We start from the raw sequence: 17554 nt of genomic DNA, 5'->3' as shown, positions 1-17554 counted from the left end.
AAATGCCCTTAGCCTAACTAACTATTCCTTATGCTCAGTTATGCTCAACCTGAATGACAAATGGGAGCTCTGGGATGCCCTAAACAAATGCAACCATCTCTACCTGAAATGCAGAATTTAATATAATTATCTTATAACCTAACCAGCTTTAGTGCTATTCCAAATACTACCCTTCATCATTTTATTACACAGCTTGGTTAAAAACAGATCAATAAGGCATTATGGCCCTTCTGGATTGTAAGGAACCATTGTTGCAGAAACTGGATCTGACAGACCTAGAAAATGATGGCACAACTCTATAATTATTTTCTTAATTCAAGAGACTTACCTGCTATAGCAAGTATAGCAATGTTATGTTATGAATTGGGGGTGTTTGGGCTTCATCTCAGTTATGTATCACCTATCTCGTAAGCCAGGAAAGAACCCTTTAGTCTAGCCTCGGCACTAGAACATTTCTCTCCTTTCAAATTAGCAAATGACACCACACTCATTTTACTTAAAGAGCACAGGCCTATATTTTTGTATACAACAGAATATTTTCCTGTGTAGTGTGGTACTTAAGAAAATACTCAAGTTCTTTCCTTATGATTTGGACCACATACTATTTAAAAAATGAACATTTCCAAGGTCATACAGCACTGAAAGTAGTTGTCAATAATCTACCTGTTTTTTTTCTTTGTCTCTTACATGCCTACTGAAGAGGAAAGAGGGCAATCCTGTGGGAGAAAATTATAATCTGGTGCCCTATTCTCATTTGTATTAAAAGAATCAGCCCTGAAATTTATGTATACATACCATGCTGAATGTATGAACACAGAAGAATACGTGTAAGATCTGGTGATGGATGTGGGGATTTTTTATGCACTGGCAGAACCATGGATCAAAGATGAATTGAAACATGAGTAGAAAAGTGTAGAATATTCCTATAGGAATAAATTACGAAGATTTGGGGGGGGGGGGAGCGTGCGGGGTGGTTTTGCAACACAATGCAAACATGCCTATTTCAGTTATAAATCTTCCTTGCTTAGACACAAAGTTGACCTAAACCAACTAGAAAAGACTGAGTCAAGCACAGACAATATGCTTGCTGCTGCACAAGACACAAAATACAGAAAGCCCTCATCCTGCAAAGAGCTTTTAAATAAGGCTACTGATTCTGCAAAACACACAAATGCTTAACTTTATGCCTATGGCCTCATTCCCCTTGCTACCAACTCCACATCAGTGGACCACTGTACCAGTGCAGAGCTCATTTCCCAATTGGGGTCTAATTTCATGAGCTTCACTCCCCTCCCTAAAACATGTCGGAATTCATGTGTCCCCTGTATCTCAAACCCAGAAGATGATATTTGGTGCCTGGGTGAGTCTAATCCCCATAGGCGATGGGCCATAGCATGGATTTGTTGGTGGAGAAGGGAAAGGACAAAAATGATGAAAACAAGTACAGGGAGGAAATACTGTCCAGCTCTGGATGCTGGACAGAAAGTGGGGAGAGGAAGGGAACAAAGTGCTGAGGGATCTCTCTCTTGGATATTATGAAGATATTAAGGCAAGGCTGGGGTCTCTCCCAAGGGCAGGAGGGGCAGAGTGGGGTGTCTCCCCCGCGGGGGAAGGGGAGGGAATAAGGCGTATTGGGGAGAGGAATGCAAGGGAAGAGACTGTCCCCATGGGGTGGGAGGAGAATAAGGGCAGGAGGTGCCTGGGGGTATCCCTGCCCTCATAGAGATAGGGGACGTGGGGGTCTCTCCCATAGAGAACGGAAGACGGGGGCACTGGGCACAGGCTCTGCGCCTGGGGAAGGTCTGCAGGGGAGCGGGGTGTGTTGGGTCTAGGTTCGCAGAGGGGGAGCAGCTCTCTTCCAAGCCGGGGGGGAGGGAACCGGCGGGGGGGCATCGCTCCCAGGTGCCCCAGCGCCCGGCGGGGCTCTCTCACCAGAACAGCAGGTTGGCGCAGACGAACCCGCCCAGGCTGCGGAGCGGCCTCTCCCAGCTCAGAGCAGCCGCGATGCAGCCGCCCAGCGCCAGCCCGGTCTCCCCCAGCAGCGCGGACGCGGCCCCGCCTGACACCTGCTCCGGCTCCTCATCTCCGGCCGCTGTCTCCGGGGGCTGCTGCTGGAGCCTCCCAGCCGCCGCGCTCCGAGCCCCGGGTACCTCCCAGCCGCCGCCCGCCTCTGCGCCCTGCTGCTGCCGCGGAGACCCCGCACTCGCCATGGCTCGGTGGCGGTTGCTGGGTGCGGGCTGGGAGGGGGCGGAGCGAGGGCGCGGCGCGGCGCTCCGGGGGGGGCTCCGCGCGCACAGCGGCTCCCTCTGCCAGGCACTGGCTGACGTCACCGCGGGACCGGTAGCCGTTGTGACCGCAGGGGGGAGGAGCCGGGACAGGTGCCACGCGGGGAGCGCGCAGCTCGCGCGTTTCGTCCCCGCGGGCGTCTCTCCACCTCCGCCCAGGCCAGGGTAACGGTGCCGCCGTCACCAGGGGAGCGAGTGTGTCATAAATCTACTTCCTGACGCCCGCTCCCGCGTGGGTCGGGTCGGGTCGGGTCGGGTCGGGGGGCCGCGAGGAAGCTGCCCCGGTTTGGTTCCGTGGCTTGGGCTGCGGAGCGCGGGCTCCCCTCGGGGCGGCCCCTGAGCCCGGGGGCGCTGGGCAGGTGCGCTGTCAGTGAGGTGACAGACCTACCCAGAGGGAAGGGCAGTCTGGGATTTGATGCAAGTGTCACAACTCTGGGGCACCCCTGGGGAACGGCAAGGCCAGACCGTTGGCAGAAGGTCGCGCTGGGTGAGGCTGGTAAGCCTGCCTCACAAAACTGGTTTGTTACCCTGGCAACTTATCACACCCTCGGCCCTCGGCTTCTTCGTCAGGGTGGTGCTGTGCTAACCGCAGCGTGGTCTTGAGAGAGGATTGCAGCAGTTAAATCCAGACTGTGGAGGGGGGCTTGGGCCCTGTGCTGCTCCTGCCCTACCCCATGGGGTGGGCCCTGTGTAACTGCAGGAGGAGCCAACAGTCAGTGATGGCTCTGGCTTCTGGGTTGGTCTGCTGCTTCTTTACTATAAAAAGGTAAGCTTGGAATAGTTATTAAATTATATATTTGCTAGGGATACAAATAATTATTTTGTAATATGTGCCTCACGTGCCACCACTAACTGGGATCATTTGCTCTGCACCATCCAGGCTGCGCTGGCAGCTCTAGCGCCTCTTAATGTGTCTTGGCATTCGGCACAGAAAACCATTGGTACTGGGTACCAACCCATCACATTGCTGACAGTAGAGCAGCATGTAGATGGGACAGGAGCCTTTTCTTCTAGGATTCAGCCTGCATTGTTGTTTACTTTGGTGTGGGGGAAATTAGGAGAGGTTGGGCCTTCAGACTGCATTGCACGGTGGCCTGGTGAAGGCCAGTGGAAAAGTTGTTAGAGCCTCCATCCTGGAGAGCTCAATGCAATCTTCTCTGAAGGAGGCTTGCATAGACAGCTGTGTGTTGATGGCCCATTAAAGATACTTCATTGTAACAATGGGCCATAGAAGAAACTCATCACACCCATTTCAGAGTAGCAGCTGTGTTAGTCTGTATCCGCAAAAAGAAAAGGAGTACTTAAGGTGCCACAAGTACTCCTTTTCTTTATCCCACCCAGTAAGCCTTCCTGTGGATACCTCAGCAAGAATATGGGTAATGGCTACCCCTCTGAGTCATCAAAGCATGCAAGGACATGTGATATGTTCATGTGAGCCTGGACTCCCTGTTGGGTCAGTAACTTTCCACAAACAGAGGCTGTGAGCTTTGTTAGAGACAGCTTGGAAAAGAGGAGACTAAGGGGGGATATGATAGAGGTATATAAAATCATGAGTGGTGTGGAGAAAGTGAATAAGGAAAAGTTATTTACTTGTTCCCATAATATAAGAACATGGGGCCACCAAATGAAATTAATGGACAGCGGGTTTAAAACAAAGAAAAGGAAGTTCTTCTTCACTCAACGCAGAGTCAACATGTGGAACTCCTTGCCTGAGGAGGTTGTGAAGGCTAGGGCTATAACAGGGTTTAAAAGAGAACTGGATAAATTCATGGAGGTTAAGTCCATTAACGGCTATTAGCTAGGATGGGTAAGGAATGGTGTCTCGAGCCTCTGTTTGTCAGAGGGTGGAGATGGATGGCACGAGAGAGCTCACTAGATCATTACCTGTTAGGTTCACTCCCTCTGGGGCACCTGGCATTGGCCACTGTCGGTAGACAAGATACTGGGCTAGATGGACCTTTGGTCTGACCCAGTATGGCCATTGTTATGTTCTTAAAATTCCATGCACATGGCAGAGGATATAAAAGACCCCTGAGATATCTCCATTTTGCCTCTTTCCTGCCCGATTCGCTGGACTGTGGATTTACAACTAAAAGGAGCATTTTGAACTATGGGCTGAGGACCTTCCAACCTTTTTGGAAGGTACCAGGGAGACTTTGTAAGCCAGCAGTCTATTCCATCACTGCTACAAAGCTGATTATAAGGACTTTGCAATTATTTGTATGTATATGATCTGTTAACCATTATTAACTCTCCTTTTATTATTAAAATTTTAGCTTTAGTTACTAAAGGATTGGCATCAGCCAATTGGGTAAGATTTGGGTTATATATATTATAAGATATAATGTATCTTATTGGGTAAGATTTGGGTTATATATTGACCTGGTTATGTGGTTGATCTCTTGGGATTAGAAGAACCCTATGTATGATGAAATTGGTTTTCAGTAACCACTCATCATAGAGGCTGGTGTCTGGGTGATGAGACAAGAGCTGTAAAGCCAAAGGAGACTGCAACTTTGACTTCTTGTTAACAAGTGTGCTAAGATGGAAGTTTACTTTTGTTTCTGTCTTGGTATAATCTAATGACAGAAAAACCACCAGTTTGGGGTGAGTCTGTCCTATTTCTCAGCAGTTTTTCCTGAATTTGGCATCCTCAGCTGTGACCCACTAAGACACAGTGACACTTGGATACAGTACTAAAACAGTGCAACAAATATTTGTTGGTATTCAACTTCTAAAAATCAGGCCACTTTGAAAACACGGGTGTAGGTGCTTAACTTTAAGTACTCAGGTTTGAAGATTTTTGGCCTACATACAAAAGATACTACATTTCATGTACATTGCAAAAAACCCCACAGATGTTAGAAACAGAGGACATACAGAATTAAAACTGTTCTTAAACAATACACCCTATACTGACTTTTCCCCATACTACTCTCCGTCCATTGGCGAGACCTCAGAAACTGACAGTATGGAAAGGACCTTGCCAGTTTTTGCCAAGAGAATATTGACATATTACAATTTGACCTTCCCCCTCACCTCAGCTTGCTTCTCTTCCTCTCCTTCAAATCTTTTTCTCTCCTGTCACAGACACATACGTTTTTCATCTGCTTTCTTTCTCTAACCCTTCCACTTGCCTCAGTGATGCCATTTCATCTCCTGATGTCCCTCGCACTCACTTATCCCCTTCCTTGCACTCGTCCTTAAATTCTCTTCCTGGTTCTTTCCCTTCACAATATTAGCATGCTTTAACCTCTATCATCTTAAAAAAAAAATCCTTGACCTCACTTGTCTCTCCAATTATGGCTCCCAATTTGCCTTCATCTTTGCATGTATTGTCTGTGATTACATTGTGAATTTCCTCTCCAGTTCCATTCAGTCTGGCTTCCACCCCTTGCACTCCACTGAAACCACTTCTCACCAAAGCTTTTAATGGCCTACTCTGAACCAGAGCTCAGTACCAGTACTCCATCCCTGTCCTCCTTGACCTGTCATTTACCTTTGACATTATCAACCAAGTGTGATGGGTTGTCATACCTGGGGTGCAGTCTGGAAGCCATTGGAACCGCTGTGCCCCTCTAATCAGCCAGATGGGCTGGTCCTGTTCACACTGCTTTGCTGGTGATTCAGCCTCTCCGGTCCCTATTATCACCCAACATGACAGCAGGAGGCGCCACACACCCAAACTAGCTACCTGAGTGCTTTACCTATACCAATCAAAGACAGGCAGGAGACAACAGCCAATTTCCCAGCTCCTCCCACCTTGCACCCCTGGAGTATAAACTGGAGAATTGCTGGAGTATAAACCCCAGAATTACTATTTTATACTGCACAGGGATCTGTACAAATTAAGCTCATTAATATGTTCACTTTCCCCTCAATGTGGGAAAGGTATGCACAACTGGCTTGTGTTAGCCAAGCTGAGATTTTTCCCCAGACACTTCACTCAAAGGCACACTGGTTTAGATAAAGCATAAAACAAGTTTATTAATGACAGAAAGATAGTTTTTAAGTGATTATAAGTGATAGCAAACAGATCAAAGCAGATTATCTCATAAATAAACAAAACCACAAACTAAGCCTAACATACTAGATAGAATGGATATGAATTAGCAGTTTTTCACCCTGACTGATGATACAAGGTGTGACAGTTGCCCCCTTTACGATGCCACCTGATGTGCTGAGAGACCACTGAGCCCGCCAATTCTGCCCCTTTTAACCTGTCTTGCTGAGCCAGGCTCTTAAGCCTCCTCTAGTGCACACAGGCAGGACCACACCCTGCTGCAGAAAGACACAGACACTGAGATCAGCTCTGGAAAGACTCATCTTAAGGGACTTAACCCCAGCACTCAAGTGCCCACTTTCCTTGGAGTGCAGACCCAAAGGTATATTGTGAAATCTGCCCCCTCCCTCAATGTGGAGGAAGGTATGCACAGCCTCTTTCCCCCACAACTGGGTTTCAGAATAAACAAAAAACAAGTTTTAATAACTAGAAAGAGTAGATTTTAAGTGAGTATAAGAGATAGCAAACAGAACAAAGCAGATTATTAAGCAAATAAAGGTATCCGATTACTAAGCAAATAAAACAAAACATGCAACCTAAGCTTGATTCACTGAAGAAACAGGTAATTTCTCACCCTAAATATTGTCACAGGTAGATTACAGAAAGTCTTGAAAGGCAGCTTCACTGACCTGCAGCTTGAGACTTCAGGTATTTCCACTCACAGACTGGACACCCTCCCAGCCTGGGTTCAACCCTTCTCCCATCAATTCAGTTCTTGCTTCCAGATGTCTTTCAGTGGGGAGGAGTGAGGAGAACCCTGATGATGTCACTCCCCTGCCTTATATACCTTTTGTGTAGGGTAGGAACCCTTTGTCTTCCAGTGGAAAACACTAGCATTCCAAGGGATGGGTCCAGTACCATGTGACCAGACCCATGTCTCTGCAGGGCTGTGGCAGCCATTACTTTTGTGTTGTCTGGAGCGTCCACAAGAAAACTACACTCCTTCACAGTCCATTGTCTTTGTTAATGGGCCATCAGCCCTGTCTGGCTTTTCCATTGTTGTATCTGAAGGACTAGTTGTGGGTGACACCCAATGTAGCATATTTGAAATACAGATACATGGTCAATATTTCTAACTTCAGATACAGAAACGATAGAGGCATACAGATTGGATAATCACATTCAGTAAATCATAACCTTTTCAATGATCACTTACATGAGCCATCTTGCATAAAGTATATTTCTGTTATGTCATATCCATATCATAAGCATATTTTCATAAAGAATATGGAGTGTAACGTCACACAAGCAGTCCACAGAGTTTCCATACATAGGCTAGAAATCCCTTTAGCCTGGGACCAGCACTTCCCCCGGTTCAGTCTTTGTTTCTCTGCTATTTCCAGGAGTTTCCTTGTGTGGGGAGTGAGGCCCCTAAATGCTTCATACCCCATCTTATATAGCTTTACCATATGGTGGGAACCCTTTGTTCCAAGCTAAGTTCCCAGTCTAGGTTGTGGAAAAATACAGATACCAAAATGGAGTTTAGTATCATGTGGTCTGGTCACATGGCCTTGCTAAGTAATACCAGCCATTACTTACAAGCTTGCTGAAACATTTACAGGAAGGTTAAACTCTTCCATAGTCCATTGTCTTTGCTGGTGGGCCATCAGCATTGTTTAGCTTGTTCATTGTTGTACCTGAAAGGCTAGCTGCGGGTGTTCCCAGAGTAAGCACATTAGGAATATTGACTAGGTATCTGTATTTCAAACTTCAGATACAAAAATGATACATCGGGGTGGGCAAACTTTTTGGTCCAAGGGCCACATCTGGGTATGGAAATTGTATGGTGGGCCATGAATGTTCATGAAATTGAGGGTTGGGGTGTGTGGGGGGGTGAGGGCTCCGGTATGGGGTGTGGGCTCTGTGGTGGGTCCAGAAATGAGGAGTTCTCGTGTGGGAAGGGGCTCCGGGCTGGGGCAGGGGGCTGGGGTGCAGCATGGGGGGGAGGGGTGTGAGGGCTCCAGCTGAGGGTGTGGGCTCTGGGGTGGGGCTGGGGATGAGGGTTTGGGGTGCAGGAGGGTGCTCTGGGCTGGGACCAAGGGGTTCGGAGGGCAGGAGGGGGATCGGGGCTGGGGCAGGGGGTTGAGGTGTGGGAGGGGGTCAGAGGTGCAGACTCTGGGGGGTGCTTACCTCAAGCAGCTCCCAGAAGCAGCGGCATGTCCCACCAGGGGCAGCACTTGGGGCGGGGGCAACATATGGAGCCCCTTGGCTGCCCCTACGTGTAGGAGCCGGAGGGGGGACATGCCGCTGCTTCCAGGAGCCATGCGGATCCACGGTATGCGCGGAGCAGGGCAAGCCTCCGACCCCGTTCCCTGACTGGAGCGCCAGAGCAGGGCAAGTCCCAGACCCTGGTCTCTGGTGGGAGCTCGAGACCCAGATTAAAATGTCTGAAGGGCCGGATGTGGTGCCTGGGCCATAGTTTGCTCACCCCTGCGATGATAGATGCATACAACTAGGATAATCATATTCAGCAAATCATAACTTTTCCATAGACACTTGACAAGACATATCTTGTACAAATACATCATAATTATGTCATAATTATATCATAATCATACAACTATGAAGAATATGGGGTGCAGTGTCACACCATGCTATTTTTGAAATCAGGACCTCTTTTAGCTTCCTTTACTGTCCTCTCTTGGGTTTCCTCCTAGCTCCTATAATTGTTCCTTGAGCATGTCCATTGCAGGATTCTCTTCATCCCACTTCCAACTTTCTATGCTGGTTCCACAGAACTCTGCCATTGGTCTCCTTCTGGATATCTCATCCACAAATACAAATTCAACACTGATCTCTGTACTGATTACTCAAAGATTTACCTCTCTACTATAGATCTGTCTCCTTCTGTCCAAATCAAACTGGGCCTCTTTCTCCCTGCCTGCAACTCAGGCCTGTAACCCTTCAACTCATACCCCTCTTTAGGCCCCTCCGTATAGGCTATGTGTATGTTTTGCTGATTCTTTCTGCATAACATCTTTAAGAATGGCCTTTTCTATCCATCCACACAGTTAAAACTCTCATCTTGCATCTTGGTTACTGTAACTTCCTTTTCTCTGGCATTGACTAATACGTTCTTGCCCTGATCATACACATTCAGAATGCTGCTATGTAAGATCACTTCCCCAGCCTGTTGCTGTGACCATATCACCCCTCTCTTTTCATCCCTCCATTGGCTCCCCTTTCTCTATTGCATCAAACAGAAATTGCTTGTCTTCACTTTCAAGGCCCTTTGCAGACTATCCCCATCTTATCTATCATCTCTCATTCATGATCAAAATGTTGATGCCCGTTTCCAATTGGCCAATGATGCCTGTCTCCATCACCCACTTGTTATATTTTCAAACAAAATTTTTTCTGCTTTCTCCCATGCTATCCCTCTCACTTGGGAAGAGCTCCCCATAAAACATTCAAAGCATTACCTTCCTTCTGTTATACCAATAAATTAAAAACCAGCAGGATCTTATTAAAGAGGAAAAGGCAAAATACCACATTTATTGTGAATACAGAAAGAATCATAGTAAGCAGTTAGTTATAGCTATAACATTCCATTCAATCTCATATTTATTCACACATTCATTCATACACACACAGGTTCTGCAAGGTTGTTATCATAGTTACCAGCCTTAGAGTTGCTCATGCCAAGCCAGGTGGCCTGGACATGAGGAGGGAGCAGGGCTTTGGCAGATGCTCATCTGATGCTCCTGGAAGTTGGTTTGCAGAATCAGACCCCAAAGTTCTCACTTTCTAGAGTCCATTTTTATAGGAGTTTCTTCTTATGCCAGTCTATGGGAATTGCTTCATCATGCTGTTGCTGAATCAATCAGCAGATAGCACATTTCTGACGGCTCCGTGCTGCTAGATGTTATCTTGTTCTTTGGTTCTCCCATTCTTGAGGCTGTTGGGTGGATTCCAGTCTGCCCTCCGGGGGTCCTCTGGTTATTTCCACTTGACGCCTTCTTCAGCCGATGGACACTGGATTCTTAGGCTGGCACCTCCCTGATCATTCAGTTATTATCCACACCAAGCATCCATCCGCATACATCCTCTATCTCTATTTTAATCACAATTGTTAATACAACAAAAGGGCAGGGAGTCTCTGGGTGCTGTTTCTGTTGTTACAGAGTATTGCTTTGAGTCTCTCTCTGGTGAATTGCTTTGAGAACAGCCTCTGTCTTAGAATGTACTAACGCAATTAGCAGCTTGCAAGTTTCACACATAGAGGGAGAGAAACAGTACCAAAAACCAAGAGACCTCTTAATTAGTAATACCCTGGAATTTAAACTATGGGGAATCAAACTCATTTGTGATTTTAATACAGAACTTCTTTAACATGATCCAACACTTCAGATCCCTTGTTTGCCATGATACCAACAAAAAACAAAACAAAAAACCTTGTCAGTGGTTAGGTTATTGGTGCACTGATATCACTTCTTGTCATATTGACCAATATTGCCTTATTGTTTTCTTGTGCTCCCCTGTCAGTCTGTATTCATCTGTTTTCTCTTGTATCAGATTCCTCTTTAGGGCAGGGACTATCCTTTTGATTTGTGTTTTGTTCAGCGCCTAGAACAATGGGGTCCTAGTCCATGACTAGGACTCCTAAGCTCTATGATAATACAATATATAAACAGTAATAATATAGCAGTTGATCTGCTTCATTGTTATAAGCAACAAATAGCACACTGAGGCAATAATTCCCAAAAATTTTATCAAGGACCTAATCCTAAAAGGTGATTACCACACTAAACACCTCACAGGACTGGGTCCTGTGACTCAGTTACCTGTATGATGTTATGCTGTTTGTGAGTGGCCCAGATGGGAGCCACAAGAGCGAAGCATTGTGAGGTACCTAAGGTTGCAGGTCATGGGAGAGACAGCCCCTCACTGGTCTGGATTGCACCCGGGAAGGTTGTATGCAGATATGTAGTACAACATGCAAGGCTGCAACTCAGGCCCCTCTAGATTTGGCTGGTCTCAATTTACTCACCAAGCTGCCATTATCTGGACACGCTTCGCATCAACAGCAGAGAGCTAAGGGCGTCATATCGGGGGTGGAGTGGGGGGAGGCTGTTTGTTTTCACAGACAATAACACAGCGATATTTTATCTCAGTGAAGAGATAAAACCAGGAAATGGTTCACTTGTGGGAATTTTGCAAAACACATTCAATCACCCTTGAGACCTCTTACCTGCCAGGGACATAAAACAAGCTATCAGACCATCTGAACAGGTCATTTTTGAGTCATCATGAGTGTCTCTCTGTCTGGATGTAGCTAAATGCATTTTCCAGTGGGGAGGAGGGGGAGGGAGACTCTCCGGGTATATCTATTTGCAAACATGTCCAAAAGAAAATTTCATCAATTCTTCTCCCTGCAAGGCCACAGTCCAGGCTCCATCACCGATGCCTTCCTACTATCCTTTGGACAGAAAAGCTTTACTGCACTTTTCCCCCAATCCCACTCTACACAGAGTGCTACTAAAGATCAAGTGGGATCACACCCAGGTTATATTAATAGCCCCAATGTGGCCCTGCCAACATTGGTTCTCCACTCAATTGGACCTCTCAGTGGTAACTCCAATCTCACTCCAGTTGCATCAGCTTTGATCTCCCAAGACCAAGGTTGGCTGCTCCACGTGAACCTGCAGACCCTTCATTTAACGGCCTGGAAGCTCCATGGCTAAATTCTAGGGAGCAGGCTTGCTCAGAGCAAGTTTTCTATGTTTTACTAAGTAGTAGAAAGACTTCAAACAGCGTTGCCTGCCTGTCAAAATGGACATGATTCTCTGTCTGGGCTTGTCAAACTGGAGTCTTGCTGATGCCTTGATTCAAAAGGTACTAGACTATCTGTTGCACCTGAAGTAATAAGGCTTAGCATGTGCAATCACTCGAAGAAGAAAAAAGTATTACTAGCCTTTCGTTAACGGCTGTTCTTCAAGATGTGTTGCACCTGTCCATTCCACAACCCACCCTCCTACCCGTCTACATTGGAGTTATCCAGAAGGAAGGAACTGAGAGGGCTCAGGATCAGCTGGGCCCTTTATACCAGTGCCTGGCAGCAGAGTGCATCTCAGCTGTCCTGATGGGTACCACCAAAGGAAAAAATTTCCAGTGACCATGCACAGGGTGCATACACCAAGAGTGGAATGAACACATCCAACACATCTCTAAGAACAACAGTTATGAAAGGTTAGTAACTGTTTGGTGCACACTCATGCATTCTGTTATCCCGGAATAGGTATCAAAGAACAGGTGGAAAATAATGGAGGAGGGAAGTTCACAGAGAACCAGTCAGTCTCAGATAAAACCTCATTCACTCTGCAGAAACATTTCACCTTGAGAAGGTGCACTCTGCTGTCTCTACCAACCATTCTCGTCCTTCTGATTTTCAAAGTAAAATTGAAATTGTTGGGCCTGCTAACATTTTTCCATTCCTAAAGTTCCATATGTTCATAAATTTGTATTAGAGAAACAAGGTGGATGAGGTAATATTTTGTTATTGGACCAATTTTTGTTGGTGAGAGAGACAAGTTTTCGAGCCACACAGAGCTCTTTTTCAGGTCTGGGAAGGGTATTTCCAGTGTCACAGAAAAATGCCACGTGGATCAGATTGTTTAGCATAAGTAGTTAGCACATGTTGTAAGGGACCATTTGAGGTAGGGTGGCCAGTTAACTGCAGAGATGTTAACGGGCCATTCTTGTATATGTGTTAACTACTTTTGCTAAACAATCTGTTCAACCTTGCATTTTGCTGTGATGCTGGAAGAAGAGCTCTGGGTATGTCTACGCAGCAATGTAAGCCTATCCCCCTTGCGTCTGCACAGCAGTTGTGTTAACCTAGGGATCAAACCTAGCATTCCAGGACCCTAAAGGGCTGGAGGATCTGAGCCCCTGTTAAGCTGGCAGCTAGGGTCAGAGCGCTATTGCTTTCCTGTGTGCCTGTGACCCCAGCTTGTCTCTGGGCTTGGAAGTGCTCTGGATGTATCCCAGAGTTCCTTTGGGCAACTTCCTTAGTCCTCTCTATGCCAACAATCTGTGGCGCAGTCTATTGCACTCTATTGCAAATGGAAGCCACACCTCCCTTTGCAAATGGCAGCAGCTCAGATCAGAATTAACGCATTGTCTGCTGACAGTGTGCTTGCAAAACACTGATCAGAGAGCTTGCAGGGTTTTCAGTGGAGACAGATCCGAAGAAGCTTTTTGCAAAGAGCTGCTTCCTGGTCACAAGAGCGCAGCTAGATTTTAATGCATGCTACCTGGGCAACCCTGCACATGTAGCCCCAGGGAGGATGGGGGCGGGATGACAGAGAGCAGAATGGGAGCCAAGCAGCTGACCTGCAGGAAGGGGGAGCAGCAAAGTTCCCAGCTCAGCATGGTTGGGGGGGATGACCTTCCCCCAATACCTCAGGCACTCCCTTCCCTTCCCCGCCCCCCCACCCCACAGGGCATGCACTGTCAGGGCGGTGAGTGGGAGCCAACCCCAAAACTTTGCTGCAACCTCCCACAGTGGTGGCTCTGGCTCTTCCTCACTGCTGTACAGAGCTTTCCCAGAACAGGGAGCAAAGCTGATAAGAGGGAGGCAGCTCCCGGCTGCCAGGGTATTGGGGGTCATCTCTCCGCTAGCCAAGCTGTGCTGGGAGCTCTGTCACTCCCCTTCCCTGCAGGACAACCGCTTGGTCCCATTCTGCTCTCTGTCCCTTGCTCCTGTCCCTCCCCCCCGCCTTCCCTAGGGCTGCGTGAGCAGGGGTACCCAGGCAATGTGCAATATGAGGGCAATGAGTGGTAGCCAGTCCCAAAGCCTCCCCACAGCTTCCTGAAGAATCCTGTATCCCTGCCTCCTGGCATGCGGCAGAGGCAGGGATAAGAGATCCCTGGGGTGCTGGAGCACACTGTACCCCAAGCGCTGGGGATGCACTTCGTCGCTCTGGAGCCAGCAACAGCCATGCTGGGGTGTATGTTTTTCCTTTGAAACCTACATTTTATGTCAAACTTCAAAACAAACAGACAAAAATAATTAAAAATAAACAACCACGCAAAACCACCTTCATTGCACACCCCAAAAACTCAAGGGGCAGTGGAAAGACCAAAAAGTAGTACTCTGCACTGATAGTGATTGAAGCCCACCATGAATTGTAGAAATCGTCTGTGAGCTGGATGTATGGTAATATGAAAATAAGAATCTTGGATGTCAAGGGCTGAAAAACAGTCCCCCTTGTCCAGCACTGAGATGATAGCGGCCAGTGTGACCATTTTGAATCTGTGAATTACAAATTTGTTGAGCTTCTGAACATAGGCGCCGACTCCATGGGGGCTCTGGGGCTGGAGCACCCACGGGGAAAAATTAGTGGGTGCTCTGCACCCACCATCAGCCAAGCTCTCCACTCCGCGCCCCCCCACCCCAGCTCACCTTCGCTTCCTCCCCTGAGCATGCCATGTCCCCGCTACTCCTCCCAGCACTTGCCCCCACAAAACAGCTGTTTCGCGGTGTAACAAGCTGTGGGGAGGAGCGGGAATGCGGCGCGCTCAGGGGAGGAAGCGGGGAAGAGGCAGGACCGGAGCGAGGATTTGGGGAAGGAGTCCAATAGGGGCAGGGAGGGGGCGGAGTTGGGGCTGGGACTTTGGTGAAGGGGTTGGAATGGAGGCGGGACGGGGTGGGAGCGGGTGGGGCAGGGTTGAGTTGGGGCTGGTGCAGGGGGGCGCGAGCACCGACTAGCACCAGGAGAGGTTGGCGCCTGTGCTTCCAAAGGTCGAAGATGGGTCTCCATCCACCGTTTTTCTTTTTGGTGAGAAAATAATGGGAGTAAAAGCCCTTCCCTTTGTATTGAGTTGGAACTTGTTCCACTGCACTCAGTTATAGAAGATGGTTCACTCCGTGTTGTAAAAGGTGCTTATGAGAGGGGTCCCTGAAGAGGGATGGGGAAGGGAATAGGGTAGGAGGAAGGGAGAGGAAAGGGATGGCGTAACCCGATTTTATAATCTCCAGTCCCATTGGTCCATTGCTGTTGCTGCCCAGGCATGGTAGAATGGGCGCAGGCAGTGACCATAAGGTTGGGTAGGAGTATCTAACAGTGCTGTATTGTGGGGGAGGTCGTTCATGCCCTCAACCAAGATTTCAAAACTGGGGTTTGGTGGTAGATGGTTGCGAAGACAAGGACTGAGTTTGGGGAGCCCTATGTCTTTGTGAGCATTGCTTATTTTTGTTCAGGTCAAAGTGCCGTTGTTGTGGGCGATGGAAAGAGGTGTCTGTGCCCTTTTGGCATGGTTGATACCAACATCATTTGTCTGGTGGCGTGTATATGCCTAAAGTGCATAGAGTGGCCCGAGTGGCCTTCACTGAGTGAAGAACGTTGTCAGTTTTTGTGGGGAAAAGTTTCTCCTGATCAGAAGGTAGATCCTCCACCTTGAGTTGGAGCTCTTTTGGAATCCCGGATGACTGCAACCACGAAGCCCGTACATTACGACAGCTGTGGCCATTGTTCTCACAGCAGCATCCGCTACGTCCTTTGAGGCCTATAGGGCTGTACGGGCAATTAGTTTCCCCTCCGTCATGATAGCGTTGAGTTGAGGGCGTTTTTCTTACAGTAAGACCTCAAGGACTTCTTGCAGCTTACTGTAGTTATCGAAATTGTACTTGGCTAGAAGGGCGGAGTAATTGGCTACCCTGAATTGGAGTGTAACTGATGAGTATACCTTTCTACCAAGAAGGTCTAAATGTTTGTGTTCTTTGTCTTGTGGAGTGGACTGGAATTGAGGTTGTTTGCTGCGTTGATTGGCGGCTTCCACAACTAGGGAATTGGGTTGTGGATGAGAGAAGAGAAAGTCCATCCCCTTAGCTGGGACGAAGTACTTTCTGTCAGCTCATTTGTTGGTAGATGGTAGGGGTCTTCCAGATATTCTCTGCTGGTTCCATTAGAGCATCATTGATTGGTAGAGAGATTTTGAAGGTAGTGGATGTCTGTAAGATGTGCAGTAGCTTGTGCTGGTTTTCTTGCACCTCTTTTAAAAGTTCCTGAAATTGTTTCAGGTCATCCACTGTGCTTGGAGACAGTGGAATGACTGCCTTGTCAGGGGAGGATGATGAGCTGTGGTCCAGAGAAGTGTCTGCATGTTCCAAACCTTCTTCCTCCTCATCTCCCTTGTCCCCCTGTGTTTCTGATGTCTCCCTGTTTGGAGAAGGTGGAGAACGAATTTCCCTTTGGTCTGGGGTCGAGGGCCTAGTGTATCGAGCCCTATACACCGCCCAGGGACACTGCATGGGGAAGGCCATCAGTGGGTACATCCAGGGTTGTTAGTACCATTGCTATATCTCGCAAGATTGGCGAGATTTGGTCCTAGCAGCTTCCCATGGTGGTCTTTGTCCCGTTGGTGAAGAGTGGTGGGAAGAGAAATGGCTCCTCTATACTTCCTCCTCTTCATCACTTGGAGATGGGCTGGGGAGCAGGAGAAGCAGATAACTGTTCAGTTATTTGGCGTGGAGATCGCTCAGTACCGAGCAAGGGTGATTGTGGCACTGAGGTGATCGCTATATCCTTGTGCTGTCGAAACTGCTGTGGCATCACTTGTTTCTGTGACGGCAGTGCCGCTGGTGTAGATGCAGGTGGTGCCTTTGTTGAGATGGTCTGTGCCTTTTTCGGTCTGTCTGTCGGTGCTGATGACTGGATCGGTGCCAGTGGGGGTGGCATTATCTGTTCCAACGATCTCAGTGCCGACTCCTGCACTGGGGTATCGGTGCCGTGGAGGAGAAGCATTTCGATTTTGTTCCGGGGCAGCGGGGCTCTGCTGAGGTCTGCAGAGGGACAGTACCGGAGGTGCCCAGAGCCTCAAAGGTGCTCACTCTACTTGAGCTTAGCACCGAGGAGCGCAACCTTTTTGGGGACCTCTTTTTTTTCTCTGAGTCTCCCTATTTGGGGAGGTTGTGGCTCGCTTCCTGGACGATTTGGAAGACTGAGCACTCCCATTAGCAGAGGTTTTGTTTGGGGAACCATCTGCTCATGTTGATTTTGGTCCCTGAGGCTGAAGGGACTTTTCCATTAAAATCATCTTGAGGCAGAGATCTCTGTCATGCCTTGCCCTGGCTTTAAGATTACTGCAGTGGGCACATGTTTGGGGGAGACCCACATCCCTCAGAAAATGGACACATGATGGATGGTTGTCTGACACAGGCATTGCCTCATGGCAAGAGTCACATCATTTAAACCTGGGCGAA

General features: G+C 48.0%; 1 protein-coding gene and 1 long non-coding RNA gene across 2 annotated transcripts in view; one reads left to right on the top strand and one right to left on the bottom strand.

Annotated features, from left to right (window-relative positions):
* Window positions 1–2317, bottom strand: part of RETREG1 (reticulophagy regulator 1) — a 136240-nt gene extending 133923 nt beyond the window's left edge. The window contains exon 1 of the mRNA XM_037893309.2: window positions 1933–2317. Coding sequence (XP_037749237.1) covers window positions 1933–2210 — 278 coding nt within the window. The 5' untranslated portion in view covers window positions 2211–2317. The remainder of the gene's footprint in view (window positions 1–1932) is intronic.
* Window positions 2318–2408: 91 nt separating this feature from the next.
* The window catches only part of LOC119565636, a 63067-nt gene continuing 47921 nt past the window's right edge, over window positions 2409–17554 (top strand). The window contains exon 1 of the long non-coding RNA XR_005224433.2: window positions 2409–3051. This is a non-coding gene — a long non-coding RNA (uncharacterized LOC119565636). The remainder of the gene's footprint in view (window positions 3052–17554) is intronic.

The sequence above is a fragment of the Chelonia mydas genome, chromosome 2 (genome assembly GCF_015237465.2).
Source record: "Chelonia mydas isolate rCheMyd1 chromosome 2, rCheMyd1.pri.v2, whole genome shotgun sequence".
NCBI classification, from domain to species: domain Eukaryota; kingdom Metazoa; phylum Chordata; order Testudines; family Cheloniidae; genus Chelonia; species Chelonia mydas.
This window is presented reverse-complemented; position numbering and strand designations above follow the sequence as displayed.